The 20,090-nt window shown below is 44.4% G+C and overlaps 1 protein-coding gene across 1 annotated transcript; it reads left to right on the top strand.

The window, feature by feature from the left end:
- The first annotated feature begins 20 nt into the window (after window positions 1–20).
- On the top strand, window positions 21–19,327 carry LOC138963746 (ankyrin repeat, SAM and basic leucine zipper domain-containing protein 1-like). Its single transcript, XM_070335594.1, has 12 exons — window positions 21–133; window positions 1,212–1,368; window positions 2,260–2,385; window positions 5,570–5,684; window positions 6,169–6,280; window positions 7,260–7,388; window positions 8,087–8,178; window positions 8,688–8,823; window positions 10,562–10,677; window positions 13,495–13,615; window positions 14,749–14,853; window positions 18,588–19,327. Exons 1-12 carry the CDS (start codon window positions 32–34, stop codon window positions 18,780–18,782), a joined length of 1,506 nt encoding a protein of 501 aa, XP_070191695.1. The 5' UTR covers window positions 21–31; the 3' UTR covers window positions 18,783–19,327.
- The last annotated feature ends 763 nt before the right edge of the window (window positions 19,328–20,090 follow it).

Here is a 20,090-nt window from a genome sequence, read left to right as displayed (position 1 = left end):
ACTTTACCGCGATACTGTCCCAAACCGAAACATGGCGGCCTCCGGCAAACCAGCCGGATTTGAAGATAGCGACGACGAGGACGGTTTCATGTTCGGAGATGAGGATTACTCTGCGTACAGTTCTGAAAATGGAGTAATATTCATTGATGATTCTTCAGATTTGTATTCAGACTTTTAGAACTGGGAACAATATAATGCTTGAAGTTAAACCGTTAACTTTCTGTTTGACTTTGAAAGGTGCCAAGTGCCTCTGCCTCTGGCTCTTTTTCATATCATATACTGATATAGTGGTAATTATATGTTCAGTTCGGCGACAGAGACTGCGACACGCTTGCATGAGTATATACAACTGTACTGGTAGTTGTGTTACTCCAGCTGGTGACATCCCACTCCCTACAAAAGCAGAAGAAAATTTCACTTTCAGGGAGATAAATTTCGGTACTACTTGTCTCCGAAAACCCCCCGAAAACCTAAAAAAAACAACCGAAAACCTAAATGAAATTAAGAAAATTCGTCTTTAGATCGTGTTTTGTTACATAATTGTTTGCAATCATGACTTATATTTGCAACTTTCATCGTTCATGGCTTTATTTTTGTGTTTGTGCAAGGATTTACGAAGGAGCGGAAGCACTAATCACATGAGATCATCAATACTTCAGGCATTACAAATTAAAGTGAAATGAAAAGAACTAGCTGTGGTCTTTTTTTTAAGATAAAGATATAATATGGTATGGAGATCAGTTTTAAACTCAGAGATCGGTCAAGGATGGCCAAATCGTCTGCCCGGTCGCCAGGGGTAGTTACTGAGTACACATTCTGCCGGGCTAGTAGAAACTGCCTGGCAACTCACCCAGCTGGCCAGTGAAAATTTTGATTGAATGGTTTTACTATCCAGTTTGAAAGCGTTATAAACTCCTCAGATGCAGCAACTGTGGTATGTACTGGGCCAGCAAGATTTCTGGCAGGCAAGTGACTTTCTTGAAGTTACTTGCCCAGCATGCAAGTTAAAATGATGAGATTTGGCCATCCCTGTCAGTTCTCCAGAGTTTACATCTGTCGACATGTATGGTAGTCTTTACAAAGTATGTGTCATGTCAAGAATGCGTCAAGTACGCAAGAAAAGTGCGTAAGCATGATGGCTGAATTCCACTGACTATTTTGTATTTTATGTTGTTTATCAATAATATCATTTTGTTGTTTGTGTTTTTCAGGGAGCTGGTTTCCCAGCGCCAAATCATTCAGCGAACCAGAGCAGAGTCAGTTTTGGTGCAGCAAATCGAGGATGGTCGTCTGGCGCTGAGCACGAAGACTTCCGAATGGCCGTCAAACAGGGCAACCTACAGGCGGTGGAGGATGCCTTGAATCACGGTACAGTGGAACCCCCCTTTTAAGACTAGCTCCTTTTTCAGACCTTGTTTTCTCAGGCTTTCTGTTCTTTACCTCTGTAAAATTACCCCCATTTTAATACTCCCTTAGGGCTCCCCAAAGTGCTCGTCCCTGCATCCTATACGCACCGTAGAAGCCAAAATCGCATACTAGAAATTGATTGAGGGGGCCCCGGGACGCACTAAACCGATAAGAGCGGGCCCCGGGACGCACTAAACCGATAAGAGCGGGTCCCGGGACGCACTAAACCGATAAGAGGGGGCCCCGGGACGCACTAAACCGATAAGAGCGGGCCCCGGGACGCACTAAACCGATAAAGAGGGGGCCCCGGGACGCACTAAACCGATAAAGAGTGGGCCCCGGGACGCACTAAACCTATAAAGAGCGGGTCCCGGGATGCACTACATGGGATGTGTGTCCCAGAGTCAACTTTGTGCAGACTCTCCTCGGTGTCCAAACACCCCCGTGTGCACGCATGCGCACGATAAAGATCCCAGGGTCACAGCGAAAGCCTCAGGCCTTGGAAACACGAATACATGCATGCAAAAATATGAAGCCCGGATGTCCGTTCGGCCAACAGCCAATAAAGTAACCATTTCAGCACTGACCCAAGACGACCCAACCCGGTCCCTAGCCCATTTCAGGTCTCCTCTAGCAGCCAGCTGTCTACATCCCCCCTCCCCCCCCCCCTGCATTTTTATTTTTTATTTTCATACAAAGCTGGGTTTTCCCGTGTAACATGCCCCTAATGGCTTTGCGTAAAACTTACATTTTCTCTTCTCTTTCTGCCCTACATTTCCGCTGTTGTGCGTACTGTTGGTATTCTGTGCCTTTAGAGACGGTGAATGACTGGTGATTGTGTTGATGTTGCAGGAGTGGACGTGAACACTCAGTTCTCCAGCGGCTGGTCAGCCCTCATGTACGCTGGCAACTCTGCCAAGGGAGACATCTTCAAGCTGCTGCTGGGCAGGGGAGCTAACCCCAACTTCCACGACAAAGGTGCCTAAACTGTGGTTTCCTCCCTTCATTCTGTCACTAGCCCACTGATCTCATTCTCAGAAATGAATGGATAGCAATATATATGGCTTTGACTGAAACCGAAGCGACACCGTGCAGGAGGCAGAAATATACGTCTTATGATACAATGGACAAGAAAGCAGTAGGATAACATTTTATTTAATTTTCTCTTTGCGCAAGTTTAGACTATTGTACTTTTCTAATTTAAGTTTGGGCTCAGCTTAACACTAGACAGACCTGGGAACCAATACGATGTTGCCGTATTTTGTACGCTTTATTGTCTAAAATACACTTAGTATGGTCATTGGAAAAAAAATATGATCAAACATATTCCTAGACTACGTTTTTTCACAAGCGCATCTGGAAGTCGACCCAGTATTTTGGATACGAATGCTTTGTGAAGTACAGGGGACTTCCACTAAATCGTGGTCCACTAAATCGCGAATTCGGCTATATCACGACAACCTCTTTCACCCCCCCAAAAACCAAGAACAACCTCTAAAAAAAGCTAAAAAATGTTTTATGTGTCAGCCGTTCTGGTTTTGCTTTGTGAAGAAGCACGTTTTCTCTTGTGGACTTGTACAGCACGCCTCAAACTTCACACCCCATCGCACATCAAACTTCACACCCCATCGCACATCAAACTTCACACACCATCGCACATCAAACTTCACACCCCATCGCACATCAAACTTCACACCCCATCGCACATCAAACTTCACACCCCATCGCACATCAAACTTCACACCCCATCGCACATCAAACTTCACACCCCATCGCACATCAAACTTCACACCCCATCGCACATCAAACTTCACACCCCATCACACATCAAACTTCACACCCCATCGCACATCAAACTTCACACCCCATCACACATCAAACTTCACACCCCTTCGCACATATATATATACTAGAGGAATACCCGGCTTCGCCGGGGTGAATCGCGAGACAGAGACAGACAGCGTGGCGGTTCACCACAATCACCTTTGAAGGCGAAGTCCTGTCAAACGGGATTGAAAATTTTAGAGCTTATTTCTTAGCCCTGGCTTCTCAAATGCCAGAACATACAGACAGACAAAAGCCGCTAGACCCCATCACAAACAGAACTCTATAATCCACAGGTGTTGCTTACACACACACACAAACACACACACACACAGAGAAGCCGTATCTATATATGTATATCTATATCTATAAATATATAGAGATAGGTGACAGTGTATTTTTCGCGTGGCTATAAATTGATTCGACCTTTTCACTTTGACAGTAAGAACAACTTACGGGTGCAAGGGAAGCGTTCTGGACAGCGCAGTGACATTCTAAAAATAGTAACGTAGACTGAAACGGGAATATGGATTGAAGCCACACGAAGGAAGGGAGATAAACGCAAAACACTGGAGAAGATAAGGAAGAGTTACTGGGAATGGTGAAATGAACAGAAAAACCAAAATCGGTTCAGCGCTGCGCGCTGAGAGCACGTGTTAAAATATCTCATCGATGATATTGTGTCCGGGGTGTAGCTGAATACGGTGTCCAAATTTGAAAAAGATCCACCGAGAACTTTGGCGTTGTGATGTGGTGTAGCGGCTTTGGTGTGTCGGTATGGGGGCGGGTAGCTGAGGTGGAACCAAAATCGGCGTGTTGAAATATCTCATCGATAAGGTTGTGTCCGGGGTCTCTGTGAATAAGCCCACCAAATTTGAAGCAGATCCATCGAGAACTTTGGGCGTGCATGGCGAATACACAAATACACAAACACACAGATACACAAACACACAGACAGACACAAGTCGTATATATATATAGATATGACACCCCTCAGGCAGCATGGTTAGTGGTTGACCATCCTTTATTGTCTGCTGTGCAGTCAAGCATGCCGATTTACGACTTGTGTCCATTTAATTGCTCTGGCCAGGTGTTTCTTCAGCTACTAACCGACACCTAGGAACCAATAACTCATTAACTGCTTATTTAGAACAAGAATAGTACAGTGTACGAGGTGACAAGACTGAGAGAGAAAGGGAGAGGGAGAGAGGGAGGGAGGGAGGGGGGAAAAACAACTGGTGCATATCAACTCCAACTAGAACAGAAGACAGACAGAACCTGTATCAACTGGCACTTTACCCCGGCCTCTCTCGGACAGTCTTCATCCCGTTCACATTCTTGTTCACATGTAAAAACCAAGACAACTTTACCCTGGCCTCTCTCGGACAGTCTTCATCCCGTTCACATTCTTGTTCACATGTAAAAACGAAGACAACTTTACCCCGGCCTCTCTCGGACAGTCTTCATCCCGTTCACATTCTTGTTCACATGTAAAAACCAAGACATTTGACCGTTTTTTTTGTTGCTGCGATCTCAAAGCTTTGGACCCCAAAGACCGCGATGTAGTGGAAGTCTACTGTACACTAAAACAAAATTCTGAAAATTGTCGCTAAGTTTCTTTGAGAATACTCCAAGTCCAAGTGCAAAACAAGGGTTTCCAGGTCTGACTAGAGCTGTTCTAGATCAGCTAGCCTTTGGGTAAATAAGGAAATGTAGTAGCCTGATAAAACCCACTAGGGCATAATAGTTTTATCCAGTTTTCACCTCAATTATCTACAGGTCTTTCTCTTTTTCTCACCTGTTATTTTGACGTCAAATCCTGTACGCGGCAGACTAATCAGTATGACGATTGTGTCTGTATATGGGATGAATATGAAGAGTGTTAAACAAAGACCAGACTCTTGCTCATCATGACTGTGTCAAGCAGGAGCCGTGTCTTTCTCGACCCAGTGGTCAATGTGTCAGTTTGACTTTGAATGAAAAGAACATAGAACATCTGGTCTATGCAAAAGTCTCGGCTTCGTCCGCTTAGTATAAAAACTGCTGGTGAAAAGACCTCCTAATGTCAACCGGCCAGGGGTCAGATCATTCATGCACCAGCGACCAATAACTGAGGCCAGGGAATAACGCTGCAGGAAAATGACTTGTTGAGAAATTTGAATGCATGCATGCGTGCTGAGTTCGTGTTATAAGAAATGTGATGTAGTGTCAAAAGATAATTGTCAATGTTTATGTAAAATGAAAATGGACATTAAAGTTGTCTTATCTTATCTTATCTTATAAAACATGCCAAAAATGGTGCAGTTTAGATTGATGATGCATGCCATGCTTGGTGCAGACCTTTACACCGTTCTCATGGCAACGTGTGGCTGCACCAACCAGGAGGGAGAGGTGCTGGTGGAGTGCGTCAAGCTGCTGATTGAGAAAGGAGCCGACGTCAATGCCCATGACAGGTTAGTCATCCGCCCCTCTTCTTCATTCTGTGCACACGACAGGAAGTAGATTGTCGTTCTTGTGGTTTAGTGGGATGGAAAGGGAGACAAGTACAAATTAGATATTTATTAAGCTGAAATGACCATTTGATTCAAAACAACAAACTGGTTTAGGCAGCTGTTGGAACTTATAAAGAGAATTCCAGCTGAATGTTTCAGTCAGTGTTCAGAGAAGACTCGGCGTTTCCAGAAAAGTCCAGAGACCTGGAAACACACAGATAACTAGCACTCCCACCTGCAAAGACTTTATGCGGCAAGCAAAAAAGCCATGTGGCATGCAATAACTCGCTCCATAAGGGGACCCTGAAAGTTGAAAAAAACACCTTGTAAACAGAAGAAGGAAAAGAAATTTGAAGCCAAGTTACAGACATTATGAACAGAAAATGTTGGAAACTATATGATGATCCTGTTTCCGTCACTGTAGTTGTCCTCGTTTTTGTGACAGACAGCATGTGACCCCGCTAATGTATGCAGCCAAGGAAGGTCGGCTGGAGATTGTCCAGTTGTTGCTGGACAGTGGGGCTGAGATTGATCGACAGGATTCCAGAGGTTGGACCGTCAGTACTTTGCTTTTCTTTTCATTACATAGTAAATCCATTCCATAGAAATTGAATTCGTTTCCTTTGTGTAGAAAGCTAGCAGCAGCAAGCCGTTTGGGTGTAAAGGGAGGGGGTGGGACATGGATACCTCTAAGTCTGCACTGCATAGCACTGACCCGTTCCCTGGATTGGAGTGGAACCATTGTGGCATGAAATCCAATCAATCAATCAATCAATGAGGCTTATATCGCGCATATTCCGTGGGTACAGTTCTAGGCGCTCTGCAGTGATGCCGTGTGAGATGAAATTTTATACGGCCAGTAGATTGCAGCCATTTCGGCGCATATTTACCTTTCACGACCTATTATTCCAAGTCACACGGGTATGGGTAGACAATTATCAACTGTGCCTAAGCAATTTTGCCAGGAAAGACCCTTTTGTCAATCGTGGGATCTTTAACGTGCACACCCAATGTAGTGTACACGGGGGGAGGGTTCGGACACCGAAGAGAGTCTGCACACAAAGTTGACTCTGAAATAAATTTCCGCCGAACCTGGGATCGAACTCACGCTGACAGCGGCCAACTGAATACAAATCCAGCGCGCTACCAACTGAGCTATATCCCCGCCCCAGTGCCGATCAATCAGTCCTCCTCGCCCACCCTATTGACTCGGCCCTTTGGAGTCTAATTTGTCGGAGGGAGTTAACTGGCTTATACAAGGTACAATGTTTTGCTGGCCTGGGTAATCGGTGAGACATAGTGCTGAATAGTGTTTGGATGTATGGCCAACCTGAGGGTGGTTTGTGAACAAATACTTAACATTGAGCTTTTCTGCAGACAAGGGTTGAGAGATATTTCTTCTTTGATTTACCTGTGAGTGTGTGGATACATGTGTGTGTGTTTATGTGTGTGTGTGTGCGTGTATGTTCGTTTGTGTTTTTGTGTGTGTATGTGTTAATGTAATGCAAGACTTTGTCACTGTTCATAAACTGGCAGGCCGTGTCGTGGGCAACTCAGCGCCTACAGCTGGGTGTGGTCAAGCTGCTGCTGGACAGTGGGGCCGACAGGAACAAGCGGCACAGCGACAACCTCACCGCCATTGACCTGGCACGGGGAAAAGAGGAGGTAAGCATGCTGCGTGCTAACACACTGAACACTGAGACAAAGACGAGGTAAGCATGCTGCGTGCTAACACACTGAACACTGAGACAAAGACGAGGTAAGCATGCTGCGTGCTAACACACTGAACACTGAGACAAAGACGAGGTTAGCATGCTGCGAGCAAACACTGAACACAGAGTAGCTCTCCTGTGGCAGTTTGTTCGGGGTCACCCTGTACGATACCAATTCACGCACAGCCTTGCGGTGACCTTACCGGTCGGTCATTTGCTGATATGACAAAGACACCGAGATGATCTTTGTTCTTGACATTCTGTGTCAGTTCCTTGGAGACATGCAGAAGTGACACTGACAGAGTTGAATATCACACCATGCATTTCTCCCATTATGACATCTTCTCAAAATATGCTTTGCTTTTGATCTCAAGAGGTTTTAGTTTGCAAGAGAGGGTCAAGAAGGGATGTGTTGGGGTAATGGGCGTTGTTTGCCATTCACACCTTTTTGTACACATATTCTGTTTACACTTTTTGTTATTCAGTCTGTAAATTGACCTTCAGCGTGAGACTTCCTCCCTTTCAGTACTTCATTTTCCCTGACTTTTGTTTAGCTTTTAAAAGGGGGGTTCCATATTATCTGCATTGATTCGTGCTACCATTTGTTTTGTTTATTTGATGAACTTACCTGTGTTTTTACCTGCCCAACAGGTGTTGTGGCTGTTTGAAGGGCGACATGATGCCAGCAGTGAGAGGGGGGCGGGGGATGCCGGTGCTGCAGTTAAAACATTGTCCGAACAAGGGTAAGGCGTCTTCCTGGTGAAGTCAGGGGAACACAGTTTGTAAGGTTTCAAGCATTTATTTAAATCTCACGGCCTGTTGGTGCCATTACAAGAAACATGTGCAAAGAGCACATTTTTGGGGTGTCATAAAAAAGTCAAGATCAGACTTATCTTAGCCAAAGACATGCAAAAAAGCAAACAAACAAAAACATTAAAAAACAACAACTTGTAAGGAGCTTACCACAATGTTATTGTGATGCCAATTCTCAACCCATTTAACATAATCTGAGAGTGCTTCTTCTTCTTCTTCGTCCATGGTCTGAAACTCCCACGTTCACTCATGTATTTGCACAAGTGGATTTTTACCCATAAATATGACCGTTTTTACCCCGCCATTCAAGCAGCCATACGCCGCTTTCGGGGGATCTGAGAGTACTGATATTTTATGATTAACATTACCGACTTCCTTATCTAATCACTTCACACGTTACAGACAATCGCAGTGACCAGATGTAAACTCTTTTGTTCAGGATGGCTGACCTTAAGTATGGTGACCTTGAGGTGTTCCTGTTTGGCCTTGACCTTGGTCAGTTCCACAGTGTCTTCCAGGCTCAGCAAGTGGACTTTGCCCTGCTGCTGACGCTCAATGAAGATGATCTCATCAACGTGAGTTTGTCAAGTACAAGCAGGGTGGCCAGATTGTCCGTGTGATCCCCAGGGGCGAGTACAAAATCCGCCAGGCTAGTAAAAAACCGTCTGGCAAGAAACCAATTCTGGTCCAATGCAAAACTTGTGGTTGCAACATTGAATTTCAAAACCATAAACACTGCAGATTAACTGTGTTATGTACCGGTCCAGCAACACTTCTGGCGGGCTAGTGACTTTCTTCAAGTTACTTGCCCGGCTGGCGAGGTTGGAATGTTCAGATTTGGGCATCCCTAACAAGCATGTGGGATATTCCAACAGTGCTGATGTTTCTTTCTGCTGTGCGGAAACTGCTGGTGTGTGTGTGTGTGGATGTGTGCCGGTATCTGTGTGTGTGTGTGGATGTGTGTCAGTTTCTCTGTGTGTGTGTGGATGTGTTAGTATCTGTGTGTGTGTGTGGATGTGTGTGAAGTATCTGTGTGTGTGTGGATGTGTGCCGGTATCTGTGTGTGTGTGCAGTGTGGATGTGTGCCGGTATCTGTGTGTGTGTGTGTGGATGTGTGCCGGTATCTGTGTGTGTGGTGACATGGAATGACAGTGAAGGTAGTTGTGTATACAGAAGCCGATCTCTCAGGTAGCTGCATGTCAGATGCTGATTGATTGTGTCTGTGTGTGAGGGTGAGTATGGAATGACGATGCTGTATGATGTAACTTGTGTAACAAAATAGATAACAGGTGTGGGTGTGTGTGTGTGGGGGGGGGGGGGGTGTTTGTGAGAGAGAGAGAGAGAGATAAAAGATATACAAGGATAAAGGTTTAAGGCACATTGCCTTGTCTAACGACCTGTCCTTAAACAAATAGGAAACATACAATATTCAAAAAAGCATACAAATATATATAATAAAAAAAATAGAAGAAAAAGCTTAATGCAACCAGAAGATGGAATACACAATAATGGAGAGAAATGTATAAAGACCGCAATAGGAGAGAAGAAGTAATGGAGAGAGAAAATAAAAACACACACACATGCACACACACACAAACAAACAAACAAACAAACAAACAAGCCATATGCAATTAAATCAAAAGGTACATAGATGAGAAGAAGAAAACATGTTGTAAACAGGATCAATAAAAAATTACATAAATACATTTTTCTGAGAGAGAGAGAGACAGACTGACTGACTTATTAGGGGTTTAATGTCCTCTTACGCCAGTTAGCCTATATTGGGACAGGTATTGGTGATACGCTAAAGATATGGTGTGATACTTTGACTCGAACAAGCCCGCTGTGGCTGTCTTCTTCGACACGCCAGCATTGGGTTTGTCTCGTCAAAGTATCGAAATACGATCATGATAATCAGAGACGAGAGATGATGCATGCGTGTCTTCGTGCTTTCAAAACCCTGAGACTTTCGCTGTGAACGTGGGTTCACATGTGTGCACACGGGGGTGTTCGGACACTGGAGAGAGTCTGCACAAAGTTGATTCTGAGAAATAAATCTCTTGCCGAACGTGGGGATCAAACCCACGCTGATAGCGACCAACTGGCTACAAAGCCAGCGCGCTACCAACTGAGCTACGTCCCCGCCCCAGGAGACAGACAGACAGGGAGAGTATGGAATGACAGCGAGGTGTGATGTGTGCAGATGGGGATCACACAGGTGGGTGTGAGAGAGAGAGAAATATAGAGAGATATAGAGACAGACAGACAGACAGAGAGATAGTATGGAGTGACAGTGAGGTGTGGTGTGTGCAGATGGGGATCACACAGGTGGGTGTGCGCAAGAAGCTGCTGGAGGGGATGGCGGCGGTACACAAGAGGAACTGGGAGAGCAGCAGTCTCGTCCCCATCCGTATCAAGAGCCAAGTCCAGTCAGTCTTTTGCTTTCTTTGTTGCTTGTTGTTGTTTTAAAACCCATGGAATGTATTCTGGCTTTTGAGAATGACGGAAATTATGCATTTTTGGTGAGAATGTGTAGCAGTTGACTTGAATATTTCTGTGGAAGTAAATGTCTGTGGACAGTCTGTGATGGATTCAAGGCTGAAGGGGTGGACTTCCTGTGGGCATTTTATCTTTATGCAGGGAATACACCCGGGTGCATTCCCTGTAGGAAAGTACGATAACGTTCAATCTAGCGCCAAGCCTGTAGAAAAGTACGACCACGTTCAATCTAGCGCCAAGCCTGTAGAAAAGTACGACAACGTTCAATCTAGCGCCAAGCCTGTAGAAAAGTACGACCACGTTCAATCTAGCGCCAAGCCTGTAGAAAAGTACGATAAGGTTCAATCTAGCGCCTAGCCTGTAGAAAAGTACGACAACGTTCAATCTAGCGCCAAGCCTGTAGAAAAGTATGACAACGTTCAATCTAGCGCCAAGCCTGTAGAAAAGTATGACAACGTTCAATCTAGCGCCAAGCCTGTAGAAAAGTATGACAACGTTCAATCTAGCGCCAAGCCTGTAGGAAAGTACGATAAGGTTCAATCTAGCGCCAAGCCTGTAGGAAAGTACGATAAGGTTCAATCTAGCGCCAAGCCTGTAGGAAAGTACGATAACGTTCAATCTAGCGCCAAGCGCGAGACTGCTGTAAACGGTGAAATTAATTACCTTAGTGTAAATTCTCCTTTCAAAATGGCGGTTCGACTGGAGAACCTGTTAGAATTCCTGAATTGGCATGCTGCATTCAGCCAAGCAAACATGCTTTGTGAAAAAGACAGATAATCCGAAAGGATTTACAGTGGAACCCCCCTTTGAAGACCTAACAAAATCTGAGAAAATGAGGCCTTAAAAGGGCGAGGGTCTGAAAATGGGGTTAACTTGACAGAGGTTGTGAACAGAAAGTCTGAGGAAACAAGGCCTTAAAAGGGAGGAAGTCTTACAAGATGATGACAAGTAATGTTTAACGTCCTCACGGTAAAACCATTAGGGGCATGTTCCCGGGGTTGACCCCGACTTTAGATGGTTAAACAAAGAGACAGAAAAAAGGGCCACCTCTAGGGAGGGATGGTTGTCGCGCTCTAACTCCTGGTCAACGAGGCACCCGAGCCGGAGGTGGTGTCAAGTAGGCGTCATGGGGTTAGTTTGGAGATCCAGCTGGATCATTGTATAGCAATGTCATTGTAAAGCGCTTAGAGCTTCTAGGTAAGCGCTCTATAAGTTTCCATTATTATTATTATTATTATTATTATTATGTGTCAGTGCTGTCAGTCAACGCTGCTGTTGTGGGTCTCTTATCTTGAATGGAGTTGTGGTGTCACAGTACCAGGGGCAAGTGCCTTGCCGTTGTGGGTCTCTTTTCACTTTGAATGGAGTTGTGGTGTCACAGTACCAGGGGCAAGTGCCTTGCCGTTGTGGGTCTCTTTTATCTTGAATGGAGTTGTGGTGTCACAGTACCAGGGGCAAGTGCCTTGCCGTTGTGGGTCTCTTTTCACTTTGAATGGAGTTGTGGTGTCACAGTACCAGGGGCAAGTGCCTTGCCGTTGTGGGTCTCTTTTCACTTTGAATGGAGTTGTGGTGTCACAGTACCAGGGGCAAGTGCCTTGCCGTTGTTGGTCTCTTTTCACTTTGAATGGAGTTGTGGTGTCACAGTACCAGGGGCAGGTGCCTTGCCGTTGTGGGTCTCTTTTCACTTTGAATGGGGTTGTGGTGTCACAGTACCAGGGGCAAGTGCCTTGCTGTTGTGGGTCTCTTTTCACTTTGAATGGAGTTGTGGTGTCACAGTACCAGGGACAAGTGCCTTGCCGTTGTTGGTCTCTTTTCACTTTGAATGGAGTTGTGGTGTCACAGTACCAGGGGCAAGTGCCTTGCCGTTGTGGGTCTCTTTTATCTTGAATGGAGTTGTGGTGTCACAGTACCAGGGGCAAGTGCCTTGCCGTTGTGGGTCTCTTTTATCTTGAATGGAGTTGTGGTGTCACAGTACCAGGGGCAAGTGCTTTGCCGTCTGGTGGATTGTCTTGAGGCGGAAGTCTTCTTCTTCTTCTTCTTTTCAATCACTCAGATGGAAACGCCGGTTCTCCGCGCAAATGTTGCCGTGCGCTGTAGGTCGTCCAGACTGCCATAGAGCTTCCCTTGCACCGTGGTAGCCTCCGCCCAGATCTGGCTCCTGAGGCCATCGTGTAGTGGGCAAGTCTGCAGCAGGTGTTGAGGCGGAAGTCTTAAAAGGGGGGTCCACTGCAGTTAAAGAAACATCTCTCCACCACACTGAAGTCTCGTCCATTGAATCGCTTTCACTTTGACTCTTGTAAGTTAAAGAAACATCTCTCCGCCACACTGGAGTCTCGTCCATTGAATCGCTTTCACTTTGACTCTTGTAAGTTAAAGAAACATCTCTCCGCCACACTGGAGTCTCGTCCATTGAATCGCTTTCACTTTGACTCTTGTAAGTTAAAGAAACTCCGTGGCGTCTAACGAAAGTGAACAGACTATGGAACGCTTTGCGGTATGTAGTTTATTGCGAGTAATTTATTTAAGCTGCATTTTATTTTTCATTTAGTTATTGATTTTAACTTTTTTTTCAATAAAAATTACAAAACGGAATCGCTTTTCCAAGAAATACCAAAAGAGATAGAAAAACATCAAATTCTACTTATGTCGCTGAGCATCACGTGACTTTCTGAGACACTTTTTTTACGAGGCAGAGTGCTCAGTCTTAATGTTAGAATGATGATGACGTTGCTGACTGTTTGCCTCAGGTGTGCTGATGCCATGGCCATTGTGGCCAACCTGTCTAAACACCTGCGCTACCTGGCCAGCAGTGTCACCTACATCAAGGATCACGTCAAGCGTGACCCCCACTTCCTCACCACCGCACAGGTCAGGGCTGTTATGCACTTTTACCATCTTTACTTCACAAAACTCAGGCCTTGTTTTGTAATAGTTACCACATGACACTCCTCTTCCCATCACTTTTACCGTCTTTACTTCACAAAACTCAGGCCTTGTTTTGTAATAATTACCCCATGACACTCCTCTTCCCATCACTTTTACCGTCTTTACTTCACAAAACTCAGGCCTTGTTTTGTAATAGTTACCCCATGAGTCATGACACTGCTCTTCCCATCACATGCTAGCGAGTGCCATTTCAAAACAACTGTCAATTTTTAATTTTGCAGTTTTGACAGTTCAGGCAACAACATTTAAATGACATGAGTATTGTGCTCTTTAAATCACAGAACAACAAACTTTAACAGTTTATTTGAAACAGATTGAATGATAACAATAGAAGAGATAGTGTGTAGACAGAGAGTTAAAGGGGCAGTACTGTTGTTTACCTACAGGACAGGACCCAAACAGTTGCTGCTTGACACTGAATGATAGAGATAGAGTGTAGACAGAGAGTTAAAGGGGCAGTACTGTTGTTTACCTACAGGACAGGACCCAAACAGTTGCTGCTTGACACTGAATGATAGAGATAGAGTGTAGACAGAGAGTTAAAGGGGCAGTACTGTTGTTTACCTACAGAATGGGGCGGGACCCAAACAGTTGCTGCTTGACACTGAATGATAATGATAGTGTGTAGAGGGAGAGTTAAAGGGGCAGTACTGTTGTTTACCTACAGAACGGGGCTGGACCCAAACAGTTACTGCTTGACACTGAATGATAGAGATAGAGTGTAGACAGAGAGTTAAAGGGGCGGTACTGTTGTTTACCTACAGAACGGGGCGGGACCCAAACAGTTGCTGCTTGACACTGAATGATAGGGATAGTGTGTAGACAGAGAGTTAAAGGGGCGGTACTGTTGTTTACCTACAGAACGGGGCGGGACCCAAACAGTTGCTGCTTGACACTGAATGATAGGGATAGTGTGTAGAGGGAGAGTTAAAGGGGCGGTACTGTTGTTTACCTACAGAACGGGGCGGGACCCAAACAGTTGCTGCTTGACACTGAATGATAGAGATAGAGTGTAGACAGAGAGTTAAAGGGGCGGTACTGTTGTTTACCTACAGAACGGGGTGGGACCCAAACAGTTGCTGCTTCATACGGGGGACGGCAGGAAGAACGCCACCACGCTGCAACAACAACTCACGCAGCTGCACTCCCTCCTCTCCAAGGTGAGGCCTGCTTACAGTATATCCATGTTCAGTGTTGGTCTTGGCAGGAAGAGCTTGTGGAGGGGTTACAGGTCTTGGCAGGAAGAGCTTGTGGAGGGGTTACAGGTCTTGGCAGGAAGAGCTTGTGGAGGGGTTACAGGTCTTGGCAGGAAGAGCTTGTGGAGGGGTTACAGGTCTTGGCAGGAAGTGCTTGTGGAGGGGTTACAGGTCTTGGCAGGAAGAGCTTGGTTACAGTCAAACTTCCCTTTAAGACCTCAACCAGCGAGAAAATGACGTAACAACAAGTCGCGTGAGGCGAAAATACAACATTTAGTCAAGCTCAGTCCAACTCACAGAATGAAACTGAACACACTGCATTTTTTCCGCAAGACCGTACACTCGTAGCAACGTCTGTCCACCGCCCGTTGCAAAGGCAGTGAAATTGACAATCCAAAAAAGCGCGGTAGCGGTTGCGCTGAGGAGGATAGCATGCTTTTCTATATCTCTATTCTTTTTAACTTTCTGAGCGTGTTTTTAATCCAAATATATCATATCTATATGTTTTTGGAATCAAGAACGGACAAGGAATAAGATGAAATTGTTTTTAAATCGATTTTGGAAATTTAATTTCAATCATAATTTTTATATTTTTAATTTTCAGAGCTTGTTTTTAATCCGAATATAACATATTTATATGTTTTTGGAATCAGAAAATGATGAAGAATAAGATAAACGTAATTTTGGATCGTTTTATAAAAAAAATGATTTTAATTACAATTTTCATTTTTAATGACCAAAGTCATACATTAATTTTTAAGCCTCCAGGCTGAAATGCAATACCAAAGTCCGACCTTCGTCGAAGATTGCTTGGCCAAAATTTCAATCAATTTGATTGAAAATTGAGGGTGTGACAGTGCTGCCTCAACTTTTACAAAATGTCGGATATGACGTCATCAAAGACATTTATCGAAATAATGAAAAAACCGTCTGGGGATATTATACCCAGGAACTCTCATGAAAAATTTCATAAAGATCGGTCCAGTGGTTTACTCTGAATCGCTCTACACACACACACACACACACAGACATACACCACGACCCTCGTCTCGATTCCCCCTCTATGTTAAAACATTTAGACAAAACTTGACTAAATGTAAAAGGGAAGGAGTGTTGAATGGGGGTACATTTTACTGAGGAGTGAGGTTAAGAACAAAAAATCAGAGAAAAGGGTGTGAAAAGGGAGGGAGTGTTGAATGGGGAATCTTAAGGGGGTCCACTGTGTTACCGTGTGTGTGTGTGTGTGTGTGTGTGTATGTGTGTGTGTGTGTGTGTGTATGTGTGTGTGTGTGTGTGTGTGTGTGTGTGTGTGTGTGTGTGTGTGTGTGTGTGCAGTGGTTTGGTGCATTTTAAAATGAAGAGCAAATCAAAGAGAGAGAAGCAAGGCAGTTGTAGTGGAGAAAAGGCTGATGTGGTGTCTGATTAATTGCCTGAAACACATTATTCTAAGTTATTCACGCAATTAATGTTCCCCCCTTACTCTCATACTATTGTCTCATGTTCCCCCCTTACTCTCATACTATTGTCTCATGTTCCCCCCTTACTCTCATACTATTGTCTCATGTTCCCCCCTTACTCTCATACTATTGTCTCATGTTCCCCCCTTACTCTCATACTATTGTCTCATGTTCCCCCCTTACTCTCATACTATTGTCTCATGTTCCCCCCTTACTCTCATACTATTGTCTCATGTTCCCCCCTTACTCTCATACTATTGTCTCATGTTCCCCCCTTACTCTCATACTATTGTCTCATGTTCCCCCTTACTCTCATACTATTGTCTCATGTTCCCCCCTTACTCTCATACTATTGTCTCATGTTCCCCCCTTACTATCATACTATTGTCTCATGTTCCCCCCTTACTCTCATACTATTGTCTCATGTTCCCCCCTTACTCTCATACTATTGTCTCATGTTCCCCCCTTACTATCATACTATTGTCTCATGTTCCCCCCTTACTCTCATACTATTGTCTCATGTTCCCCCCTTACTCTCATACTATTGTCTCATGTTCCCCCCTTACTATCATACTATTGTCTCATGTTCCCCCCTTACTCCCATACTATTGTCTCATGTTCCCCCCTTACTCCCATACTATTGTCTCATGTTCCCCCCTTACTCTCATACTATTGTCTCATGTTCCCCCTTACTCTCATACTATTGTCTCATGTTCCCCCCTTACTCTCATACTATTGTCTCATGTTCCCCCCTTACTCTCATACTATTGTCTCATGTTCCCCCCTTACTCTCATACTATTGTCTCATGTTCCCCCCCTTACTCTCATACTATTGTCTCATGTTCCCCCCTTACTCTCATACTATTGTCTCATGTTCCCCCCTTACTCTCATACTATTGTCTCATGTTCCCCCCTTACTCTCATACTATTGTCTCATGTTCCCCCTTACTCTCATACTATTGTTTCATGTTCCCCCCCTTACTCTCACACTATTGTCTCATGTTCCCCCCTTACTCTCATACTATTGTCTCATGTTCCCCCCTTACTCCCATACTATTGTCTCATGTTCCCCCCTTACTCTCATACTATTGTCTCATGTTCCCCCCTTACTCCCATACTATTGTCTCATGTTCCCCCCTTACTCTCATACTATTGTCTCATGTTCCCCCCTTACTCTCATACTATTGTCTCATGTTCCCCCTTACTCTCATACTATTGTCTCATGTTCCCCCCTTACTCTCATACTATTGTCTCATGTTCCCCCCTTACTATCATACTATTGTCTCATGTTCCCCCCTTACTCTCATACTATTGTCTCATGTTCCCCCCTTACTCTCATACTATTGTCTCATGTTCCCCCCTTACTATCATACTATTGTCTCATGTTCCCCCCTTACTATCATACTATTGTCTCATGTTCCCCCCTTACTATCATACTATTGTCTCATGTTCCCCCCTTACTCTCATACTATTGTCTCATGTTCCCCCCTTACTCTCATACTATTGTCTCATGTTCCCCCCTTACTCTCATACTATTGTCTCATGTTCTCTTAATTTCCTTCTTTTAAGATACGTTCTTTCCTTTGTCATTGTAATGTCTGTCTTTATAAACAAGGCAACATCTCATCATACTTTCTTTCCTTTGTCATTGTAATGTCTTTCTTTATAAACAAGGCAACAGCTCATCATACTTTCTTTCCTTTGTCATGGTAATGTCTTTCTTTATAAACAAGGCAACAGCTCATCATATTTTCTTTCCTTTGTCATGGTAATGTCTTTCTTTATAAACAAGGCAACAGCTCATCATACTTTCTTTCCTTTGTCATGGTAATGTCTTTCTTTATAAACAAGGCAACAGCTCATCATGCTTTCTTTCCTTTGTCATTGTAATGTCTTTCTTTATAAACAAGGCAACAGCTCATCATACTTTCTTTCCTTTGTCATTGTAATGTCTTTCTTTATAAACAAGGCAACAGCTCATCATACTTTCTTTCCTTTGTCATTGTAATGTCTGTCTTTATAAACAAGGCAACATCTCATCATACTTTCTTTCCTTTGTCATTGTAATGTCTGTCTTTATAAACAAGGCAACATCTCATCATACTTTCTTTCCTTTGTCATTGTAATGTCTTTCTTTATAAACAAGGCAACAGCTCATCATACTTTCTTTCCTTTGTCATTGTAATGTCTTTCTTTATAAACAAGGCAACAGCTCATCATATTTTGTTCTTCTATACGCAGGAGTTGGCAAGCAGCCATTTCTCCCCCCCTGACCAGATCACGGGAGTGACGACAAGGAGAAGAAGACTTCGATATCGTAGGCTGGCTTTCTTTGCGATTGGTGCGTCGGGTTTAGCCCTGCTGGTGTGGAAACGAGACTGTATCGCACAGAATGTGAACTCCCTGGTCGCTACGGTGCGTGATCGCTTCTCATAGTGTACCTTGACACAGGACTCGACGTCCACTGTTCTCCTCTTGTCTTGGGACACGTCTTGAGGTGTACAGATATATGACAGTGATACGTGACAACAGGGTGTTCTTTGCACAACACACTTTTGGACTAGGTACGTTGTTAATCATTTGTCTTGGGACACACCTTGAGGTGTAGAGATAGGTGACAGTGATCGTGACAACAGGGTGTTCTTTGCATGACACACTTTTTGACTTTAGCCTACATTTTAGGTACGTTGTTTATCATTACATAGTGATGTGTGCAGTATTTCAGTGGGGTTAAAGGTTAACACCCGTCTCCAGGAGACAAAGCCTTGCCGCAGTAGAAGGCCACAGAGATAAATTTAGCGTTGCCAGCGACACGGGATATATTACAGGCATGAGAAAACAGAGCTACATCTGTCACCCCCACCATGTTGATCTTTAACATTGTGTGATGTTCTGTGTATGTGTTGCTCATCCATCAAAACCTGTGCTTATGATGAAAGCAAAAGCTTTGTTACGGTCAGAAAATAAAGCAGAGAGAAGTTTGGCCAGGAGCAGGTAACTTTGTCATGACCCATTCTTCACATGCCTCTGAGCAGTTCTGTCCCTTATTTCCCCAAGCTGCAGTTTCTTTGCACAGCCAATGGGTTGTACAGTACGGTTGAGCTTATTTTTCCTTTTCTGGTTTTTGTTTTCCTTTTCCTGGTTGTTTTTTTGGGGTTTTTTTTTTGGGGGGGGGGGGGGGGGGGGGGATCACAGAGTTGATTTTCATCAAAGGTTTTGTGTGTGTCTCAGCTTAGAATCGCATTACTTTGGTTTACATTCGCGCACATGCTGTTTCCTAATTGTCTTTTCTCGTTCTGTCTGCCTCACTGTCTTTGTCACCCTGACTCTGTTTCTGTCTGTCAGTACGTCTTTTGTCACCCTGACTCTGTTTCTGTCTGTCAGTACGTCTTTGCCTGCCCCTCTCTCTCACAGTCTTTGTTTTTGTCTCCCCCCCCCCCCCCCCCCCCCTCCTCCTCCCCTCGCCTCCTTCTGTCTTTCTCTCTCTCTCCATGGAAAAATAGGTGAGCAGAAAAAAAAGCTCCTTTTTGCACAGTCTGTTTGCAGGGACATGCACACGTGAGTGCAGAATGTGTGTGTGTGTGTGTGTGTGTTTGTGTGTGTGTGTGTGTGTGTGTGTGTGTGTGTGTGTGTGTGTGTGTTTGTGTGTGTGTGTGTGTGTGTGTGTTTGTGTGTGTGTGTGTGCATGCGTGGGTGTGTGTGTCTGTGTGCGTGCCTGTGTTTGTGTGAGAGGGCGAGAGAGAG

Source organism: Littorina saxatilis, linkage group LG4 (genome assembly GCF_037325665.1).
Source record: "Littorina saxatilis isolate snail1 linkage group LG4, US_GU_Lsax_2.0, whole genome shotgun sequence".
Taxonomy (NCBI): domain Eukaryota; kingdom Metazoa; phylum Mollusca; class Gastropoda; order Littorinimorpha; family Littorinidae; genus Littorina; species Littorina saxatilis.
This window is presented reverse-complemented; position numbering and strand designations above follow the sequence as displayed.

Coding starts and splice junctions, on each gene's coding strand:
- LOC138963746 (XM_070335594.1), top strand. CDS start 32: ATGGCGGCCTCCGGCAAACCAGCCGGATTTGAAGATAGCGACGACGAG. Junction 1,369..2,259: donor GGAGGATGCCTTGAATCACG/GTACAGTGGAAC, acceptor TTGATGTTGCAG/GAGTGGACGTGAACACTCAG. Junction 13,616..14,748: donor ACTTCCTCACCACCGCACAG/GTCAGGGCTGTT, acceptor GTTTACCTACAG/AACGGGGTGGGACCCAAACA.